Source organism: Neopsephotus bourkii, unplaced genomic scaffold, assembly GCF_033783945.1.
Source record: "Neopsephotus bourkii isolate Nb327-2 ecotype Australia unplaced genomic scaffold, CSIRO-AGI_Nbou_v1 NB_532, whole genome shotgun sequence".
NCBI lineage: Eukaryota > Metazoa > Chordata > Aves > Psittaciformes > Psittacidae > Neopsephotus > Neopsephotus bourkii.
In genome coordinates, this window is record NW_026901033.1 from 1,610,898 (window position 1) to 1,620,511 (window position 9,614).

The 9,614-nt window shown below is 39.4% G+C and overlaps 1 protein-coding gene across 1 annotated transcript in view; it reads left to right on the plus strand.

The window, feature by feature from the left end:
- Window positions 1-2,614: 2,614 nt before the first annotated feature.
- LOC133210854 (T-cell receptor-associated transmembrane adapter 1) overlaps window positions 2,615-9,614 on the plus strand; it is a 141,286-nt gene continuing 134,286 nt past the window's right edge. Inside the window, exons 1-5 of the mRNA XM_061350607.1 lie at window positions 2,615-2,725; window positions 4,261-4,297; window positions 4,919-4,980; window positions 6,223-6,281; window positions 7,436-7,829. Of these exons, the coding sequence (XP_061206591.1) occupies window positions 2,623-2,725; window positions 4,261-4,297; window positions 4,919-4,980; window positions 6,223-6,281; window positions 7,436-7,699 (525 nt within the window). The 5' untranslated portion in view covers window positions 2,615-2,622 and the 3' untranslated portion in view covers window positions 7,700-7,829. The remainder of the gene's footprint in view (window positions 2,726-4,260; window positions 4,298-4,918; window positions 4,981-6,222; window positions 6,282-7,435; window positions 7,830-9,614) is intronic.

Here is a 9,614-nt window from a genome sequence, read left to right on the forward strand (position 1 = left end):
AGTATTCAGCTAGGAATACATTTAAATGTTGTTTTCTTAATCTCCCCCCAGCCATGCAGTTTTCTAAATCACATTTAAGAACTACTGATTGTGAGATTTATAACACTGGTATGTTTTCTTCAAAATCCATGTTTCACATCTTCTGTTTTGATCAAATGCTTTTGAAGTCCTAGGGAAGTGGGAATGCTCAGGCTCCGTAGAACTCAAACTTGAAACTGAAAAGGGAAAGAACTCTTTTCCAAGATTTACTGTTTTCCAGATAATCATTTATATTTAAATCAAAATAATACTTGTCATCAAAAATTTGGCTTCCTCCAGTTCAGTTTAGGGGCTGAAACCATCAAACTGAAACTAAGAGATCTCCTCCCACCCTGGAAATACCAGGAAAAACAGGATTCCTGAATCACAAAGACAAATCACAGCATTCAATATGAAGAAAAAGGTACATACTTACGCCAGAACTGTACTGTAGGTATTCACTCATTCTTTTTATTCTAATGAATCACAGGGCTGTAGTTTTTATTATGGTTACATACGCTTCCCTTCTCTTAGGCCACAATACTACATCTGATTCCCAGAAAAGGAAAAAGAGTTTGTAGGAAAAGAAACACAAAACAAAAATAAGACAAATGGAAAACAATCACTTCAGAAAACATATAAGGAGAAGAGAAGGAAAGATGACTTATATAGGCACTACATTGAGACTTATACAGGATTTACATAGGATGCAAATACCGAACAACTAACCAGGTTCCAAACACTAATGGTTCTTCACATTGTCTGATAACAGCTTCTCAAGGTCATATCTCCCTTCCTTTTAATCCCTTCTCTGAAAAGTGGGAATAATACATACCTGCTTCATGGCGGTGTTGTCTCTCCTCATGAATGTCTGTATCTCATTGAAAAAGTGCCTCTCAACATGAAAAGTAGTATTGCAGTGATGGAGAAACCTGAAACACCTTTGGGAAGACTTAAGTAGGAGAACAGAAAGGAATGGAAATAGGATGTTTAGGTTAAAAGGAAGGCTCAATGGCCACTGGAAGTACCATGTGTGAAAATCAGTTATAAGTCAAAGTTACAGCCTACGTGCTCTGTTTTGTTCCTTTTAAGAGAGTTCTGATCAGGAAGGAAACCTGCATTGTAGGAGGCCGTATGATTTGTGATGACTTTTACTACCAAGTGTCATCTGGTTTCACCATCGTAAAAACATCTGTGGCTTGGAATAAAACAAAACTAAAACAGCTTTTTCAACACCAGCATAATTAGGGAATGGAACTTGTAAGGAGCAGTTCCTAAAGTGAGCTAGAGCCAGTTGGCCAAGGAACAAAGTTCTGTTTTCTCAGCAGGAGCAAATGCATTGCCCCCTCCCACCCCTGACTGGCAACATGGGAAGGAGTATTCCCATACTTCCTTACCTCAGCTTCCATTAAGAAGCAAATGTTGGCCTCCTGAAGGAACTCAGCTATATCAGTATCAAATCAGTGTATTAAGGACCTGCTTGAATCTCTCTCTGACAGCTTTCTCATCTTGACTCCTCTGCTCCAGCTAGCATTTCTGTGCGGTGCCAGTGGAGAGAGATCATAAGTTTTTGGGGCAAGTCTTTACTTCAAAGAGTCCAAACCTGAAACATAAACATGGTGGATAATCCAGCTTTAAGCTCCTTTCACTCATGTATTTGGGCTCAGCATTTCCTCTGGCAGGGAATGGTTCCACAGGCAATTTGCCGCCACACTGGGCATTCTGGCCATTAAACTGCCATAAACAAGCTAGCTATCTGCTTCAGCATTGTCTGGGATGGAAAATTTGTACCAAATGATAGGTTAATCGAAGAATTAATTAAATGACCAAATATATTCAGTGCAGGGAGATTCATTCCTGTGTTTCTAACAGGGCTCAAAGGAGAGGCAAGTGCAGTGCAAAAGGAGGCTTTGTTCAATTAAGTTGACCCGTCTTTCACCAAGTGATTCTTCAGGAGCTGTTTGGGTTTCTCTCTGCAGTCATTCTGGGGAGTTCACTGGTTCTCAGCTACCGCTCATCCTATGCCACTACATCCTCTGCTTTCTCAGGAAGAACAGCGAGGGTATGAGTACAAGTGGTTTTAAGAGGAGATGTAAGAAAGCACGTATCGACCTTTGAAATTTGTTGCAGGTATTGTTAAACCATGATTCAGAGACATTTCAAGTGAAGGAAGTTGTTTTGACTGACTTCATCTTCAGAACTACATCCATGAACTCCAAAATTTAGCCAGAAATTCACTGCAAATAGTAAGTAAAAGGCAATTACAAAAATCATTTAGAAGCTATTCACTAAAATGAGTTTTTTCTTTAGCAAGTTCTGATTTTTACTGCATCATACAGGCAAACTGATAGCCCAGCCTTTGGCTGAATTCCTATGAAGCAGTAGTTCCGCTAACACTTTATTGATGATGCTTTCTTATTATCTAGCATCTGGTTTTGCTATGAATTATGTAGCTTGTATAGCAATGGCTGTCACAGAGTAAACAACAAAATAACAGCTTCAATTACCAAAAGCAAAAATCAACCAACTTAAACCACAACAAAAGAATAGAGCAAAACTGTTAGACACCCTAAAATACAATACTGTTTTCCTTCAGTTACAGACATGGACTGCCATTTTTCTGTCTGGGGAGTTTTGGCCTTTTTGAGTTTGGCCCTGATTGTTTCCTTGGTACTGAACATCTCACACTATATGACAAAGAAGCAAGGTAAGTAATGTTGTCTCTCAGTAAGGAATGGAGTGATTAGAGCGTCTGTAGGGAAAGCCATCACTGCTGGGAGATTTCAAGCCAACAAACTGACTCATGTGAATTGTTATCTCTTGGCAAGAGAGATTCTAGTAGAGAGGATATAACTTAAAACTTTATAGGAGTTTGAAGTCAGGTATGATTACAGAATGCTCGCTAGCTGCCTAATCCAGTGCTAAATACAGCTACCCAAATCCATACCAGAAGAATCTAGTTCTGGCTATATTTTTAAATCTATTTTTAACACCTGTAATTTGCTTTTTTCAAATGTACTGACTTAAAATACATTTGAGGGAATTTTCTCCTCCCCAAGGTCCCGAATGCTTCTTTGAATTTCAGATTCATACACATTTTGTACGTAATCAGTTGACTTGGGAAAAAATACAACTGAAATAAAGATCCAATTGCTTTTCGTCATGGGATGCTAACCTTGCTCTTAAATCAATGTGTCACAATAAGGAACTGATTTCATTCATGCTAGAGGGTGACTACAGTCATACTCTGGTTTTGGTGAAAATTAACTATGACTTTATGCCAGGGCAACCTCTCATATGCATGCAATTCTATATGTATTTAGTTGTACAATCCCCACCACTCCCACTCAGGGAAAGCTGCCTTTACACAGGGTAAACCATATCTGTGCAATACACATAAGGGTGGGCAGACAGACACTGGTGGATTCAACCACATTAAACACATACGTACATGATCTACATGAGCAGGTGGTCTGTAGTTATAAACTGCACTCATAAAGAATTGAATTAGATTATTACAAGATATTAAAAGAGCTAATGGAGTGTTGTGGGATGGAGGGGCTTTTTGGTTTATGTTGTCTTTTAGTGCTACTAGGCAGATATTTCTATGATGAAATATCACAATCATTTACAAAACTAACCTTGAGCAAGGCTTCAGTCAGACTGGCTGCTGCTGCACTGTCATGGGATTGGAGATAACCGTGGTTAATTCTGGAATGCTGGAGCAGAGGTCAGAAAGTCTGGCGTTCCTGAGTTATTCATCAAGCTCTAGCAACAAATCTCCTTGGAGCCTTTCTGCCTTTCTGTTTCAGAGTCTTCATCTCTGTGGATCACAGGATATCTCTCAGAGATACAAGCAACAGAACTAGTAAAATAAATAAACCACCATATAATATGAACGTGATGCACACACACACACACACCCCATGGCAGAGAAAGAGATGAGGTAGAAGCAGAAGGAGGAGGAAATGAAGGATTAATCACGTTACAATGCCTTTCTGGGGGCTGCAAGCCAATGTAGACTTTACAGCCACAGCAGAGAGTTATAACACAAACACTTCTTGCATTAGTCAAAAGTATTTGAGAAGAGCAGGGGGAGACACTGAGAGCCAAGAGCGTTCAGTTTTATTTCCGACAGTGTAATCAGAAGTATGAACGCTGACACAATTGTGCTGATGTGCTCTAAAAGAGCACCTTTCGTTTTCTTTTAACTTTATTTTTCCTTTTTAACAAATTTTCCAGCTAAATTATATAACGACTACGAAGAGAACAGCCCAAGGTAAGCCAGACAAAACCATCTCTTTCTGACAAGGCTGAAAGAAGCAATACATAATGGCAGATGGCTTTGGAGGGGTGGCATGGGGGGAAATCCACTATCTCTGTCTGGAAATGTTAGGCTGTGGGCAGCATGGTTGTAGGGAAAAAAAATATGTTTTCCAAAGAAAACAGGGGGAAAAAAGAAATAAAATCATGCAGGAGAGATACACTCCAGTCACTTTTTCAACAATGAAATAATTGCATCCTTATGTGATAACTTTATGAAAGAAGCGCATGATGGAGCAAAATCACTATTTATTATCACTCAAACTCAATAAAACTATAATAATTTAAGAGAACTCTCAGAAAACAACAATAAATTATAGGCTGTCACTTGTGGAGCAATGATTTATCTGTATTTACATTTCATACTCTTCTTTTATGCATGATGCTCAAAAGCGGTAAAACAGAGACATTGCCAGTCCTGGCTCCCCCCTCACCCCTCGATAGGTTGGGTCTTGTCTTTTAGGTCAAAAGCAATTTACAATTGTTACATGTGTGTAAAATGTTTTAGAGTAAACCAGTGGAATCCTAAATAAAGTATACTCTATGAATTAGAAGTATTTTTCCATTCCCCTTTTAGCTACAATAACCATCACACAGAAGATGACCCAGTTTATGGCAACCTTAATCAAGATATTTTAGGTAAGCTTCACTTTCAGAGCAGGTGTGGTTAAAAGCTGCCTGACCAATATTGTCTGTGTTTCTCAAACCTGAGAATCCACTGCTTTTCAGTTGCTGCATGAATACCTACTTGGGATAGAACTGCAAACCATCACACTACACTACTGCTGAGACCAGATCTCATACTGAATTTGAGCTTTTACAGTCCAAATGGTTCTGTTCAGCCAAGTATCTCAAAACCAAGAGCTTTTGCACACATAAAGCTGCATCAGTTGAAATAACATTGAAGCTTGTTTAAGCAATCCAAGACATAAATGAGTCACTACCCACAGTCAGCGCTCCCACAGAAGCCAGCAGAAACAGACACGTACCAGTTCTCTGCTATGGCTATCCACAGCTCATCAGCAACATTAACAAACATGCTGAAACAAGCCCAGCAGCTGAATGGTGGGCACACATAGCTTTACTCTGCTCTGGTGGGCTGTAGTTAATAACCCTTTGCAGAGAGATACAACATTAAAGGCAATAACATCATAGAATTGCAGCTAGAGCTCGATATGATGAAGGTATGCCTCTCAAAGCCCTTACGGCGTTAAAGCAGTATTTAAGTGACATGAACACAACGTTTTGTCAGCCTTATGTGGGGTTAGGCAAAACCAAAGTGTTTGAGCTGTAAAAAATGAATTAAAACCCCCAAACCTTTTCATACGGGGTTTGCACAAATTTAACCAAGCCAACACTCAACTGCACTGGCTACAACAGTCTGAAAACTGCAAGGAATTAATCTGTTTTACTGATGACAAAATCAAGACAGAACACGACCAAATAACTTGAACCCAACTTGGAGAAAAGAGGCAGGAATAGAAGTTAATCACTAGCTGCTGCAATTCACAGTCTCTTTCTCAACTGAAGAAAAGACTGCCTGTGCTGACAAATACACCAGTATGTGGTTATCCAACAGCAAGAGATCCTCCTAGCAGTCCAAACTGATGCCCACTTAGTGAATAATGAGAAACTTCCTCTCCATATGAACACAAAATGCTTTTCATTTTCATTGTATGTGTGTCTGCATTTCTTAGCTGTTTGCCCCTCTATAAAGTAGCGGGAGAGCTCTGTGTGTGATTTTAATACAAAACAAGCTTCCACCAGAGTACACTGGGGAGAGTTAGTTCTGCAACAAGGGAGGATCTGTTGCTCTGAACATTTAAGACTCAGTAGTGTGTCTTAATAACTAAAACATTTTCCTGCTTTGATACATTACAGAGGAATGTTGTTATGAACAGATGACGTCCCAGCCTCAAAGACCAGTTAATCAGCTACAGGTACCTTTAATTTGGGGTTCCTGAATTAGGGTAATGTGGTCTTGTCTCTGCTCTTGTGTTTATCCCATGACAATATATAACAACCTTTACACTGCTCATAATGAAAATTACCATGCTTTAGTGTCTCAGTTCATCAGGGAATATAAGCACAGCTTGACCCTTTGCTCAGTCTGGGTCATTACTGAGAGAGCAGGAGAATTATAGGCAGCTCATTGCCATCCATACGGTATGATGAAGTCCAGTTATAGGCATAGAGATCAGGCTGAATTAAGCCTGCATCTAGTGCCATGGCTTATGTAAAGAATTCATTCTATTTAGTTTGGATATTGAGCAGATGAAAACACAATCTGCATCATACAATAATCATGACTGTGACTGCTCTGTCCTGCCCAGCACAAAATATATATGTCTTAACAAATGAAAGAAGACTGCTTCGCTATTGATTTCTATTTCGTTGAGATACTTGGATGCCTAAAAGCATGCAAGCCTCAATAAGATCTGTCTTTAATTGAAGCGCTCCAAGCATCAATTTCCTGAGTTGATTTCCAGGTCTTTCAGAAGGACCAATTTCCAGCCTTATCTCTCAGGATACTTCCAGGGGGTAGAAATACTCTTTCCTTATCTAGACATTTGTTTTCATTAACTTCATGGAAACAGAATAAACTATGAAAGTCTAATGTCAAAAGCGCTCAGCAATTTGGCTTGAAAAACACAGAAAATCAGAGGAAAGACACACAAAGCATGCATTTTGCACAGGAAATTACAACATATATACAGACAAGAATCGCTCATATTTGATTTTCTTTTCTTTCTGGGAAGAAAACCAAATCAAACAATGTCTTGCATCCCAAAGAACTTGGACTGGTTACGGAAGGTACCCTCATTCCCACAGTCTTTCCAACAATACCTTGATTTTTTCCTTACTGCCACTTTCCTAAGAACATGAGTTATTTACCGTTAGGTTACATTGGTCTGTTTTCTGTACTCCAACAGCTTAACCCTGTGCATCATTTTTACTGTTAATGAATTCATTTACAGCTAGTTGGGGTACACTTCAGCCGCTATGGATGATTAGAATGCAGACATGCTCAAAGTCTTAAGCATGGTTTTAAAGCAAGCATAACTATTGAATGCTAAAGTGAATCTCCTTCTAGGTGGAGCCTGCCAATCAGATGTGTTATGCCTCGCTTGATCACAGTGTGAAGGGAAAACACAGAAAACCAAGGAGAAAGACAGACCCTTCCTTAGAAGAGGGTGAAGGAAGATCATCTAACCACACCACAATGGCTTCCAAAGTCAGCATTTACCTCAATAGCGACCAGCTGGCTGCTGAAAACCCAGCCAAAGTAGAAGCCATTCATGATGACCCCATTCGCTTAATGGGTTTGATTCATACTGCAAAAGGAGAGAACATTTGAATTGTCTTCACGAACCAAATATGCAATCAGAACTTGAGATCTACTTGTTCATTCGGAGGGAACAGTGAATCACTGGAAATAATATTCTGGCAAACTGACATCCCAAAAAATGGTATAAAATGGGTAAGTTGTGTTCCCAAAGTGTCTTCCGAGCGTATTTACAGACCAAACAAGGAATAAATGCAGATCCAGACTGTGAACTTGAGGGATCTGAAGACATTTTAAAAGGCAGTCGTAGAAGCTGGTATCTCAGCATTCACATGGGATTGATTCCAGTGAAAATGAATCACCCAGTCTTTGGGGTTGCAAAGGACTCTCGGAGATCATCTTGTCCAACCCCTCATCCAAGGCAAGGCCACCTGGAATCCTTAGTTTAAAACAACTATCAAGTTTCTGACAGTCCCCAAAGACCCACTCTGTTTTCTGTAGAGCTTTAGCAGAGTATAACTTCTCTTCATAAAGGTTTTAGCAATACTTTTGGAAGGAAACCATGTTTCATACTTGCACACATAATGACTTAGTTGTTTCTCCCAATTAAAAACTGATCTGCTGTTCAACACTGTACTTTCCCACTGTGACTGGTCTATGGTAACAACACAATATTATCTAAAGATAACTGGAGAATAACAGCTTGTTTAAAGTACCAATTGCACATCTTGCAAGATTTAACAATATCCCTATCTTTAGTTTCCTTCTGTAAGCAATACCAGGATATATCTCAACTTGCAACTCCTCTACTAACGTAATGTTGTATCCAGCTATATTCAAGAGTCCACAAATACATTAGTAAATGATCTGTAACAATAAATATCCTAGACAGGATTTTTTCCTTCTAATATCCTATGTGATGTTTACATTCCTATTGGCTTTTACATTGCCGTTGTTCCCAACTATCATGCAAAAGTAGAAAGAGCCTTTTATTTCCCCAAATAATTCACATACTGTTTGAACATTCATCGTAAGACTTTAAACTCGTCAGATGATAAGCTTTTGTGGAGTGGGGGTTTGCTTTTATATTCTGGGAGCCATTAATTAGGAATAGCAGCAGGAAACAGCAAGGCATCCTGATGCAGCATGCCTACCTCTAGGTGTCACAGCTCGTCCTTCTCAACAAAAGGATTAATGCCTTTAAAACCTATGCAGGGCACAGTGTCAAGGAGCTTGGAACTCAAGCACATAGAGAAGCCTGCAAGTGTCTCAGGCCTTGAAGGAGATAGCCCTGAAAGCAGTTACGTGAAACAAACCAAAAAGCCCATAGTACAAAGAGCCAACAGCTCTTCTAAAAGCAGAAGTCAATGGATTCCTTTGTCACTGTTTTCCAACATATAAAACAAGGAATGCTGCATTTGCAATATAAATTGTGCATGCTTTGTACAAAAGTTATTTCCCAGCTCTCTCACAGGATTTGCACTCTTGATTATGCTTTACCTTTAAGAGTTCCAAAGTCAAAGAACTTCTGAGTTACCCAAATTCAACCTGCCATGTCAGTCTTATCATTAATTTAAGGGAAATGAAGTACCCACTTCTCTCATTGAATGTACATGGAACAGTAAGGCCACTTCATGAGATTCAGGTACATCTAGTTTCCTCTGTTCTTGGCCTTCATTATTTAGTCCAGCTATTTATTTAGGCCAATTTTCAGCAACTGCAACATAGGCTGCTAAAAGAGCAGGGCACTTCCATAAATATTCTCCTTCATCATATACTTCCTTTCAATATTTAATCACTGCCTCCATTCAGTTTTTCACTGCTGCTCTCACAGACCCCACTTCAGGATCATCTTTAACAGCCTATCAGCTGTTTCCAAGGCATTTCTAATGCTGCTGCAGGCCAGATTTAGCTTTATTCCTCCAGCTCTTTACCCTCTGTCTACTTGAATAAGCAACCAAAAGACCTGTTTTTATTTTCTAACAAA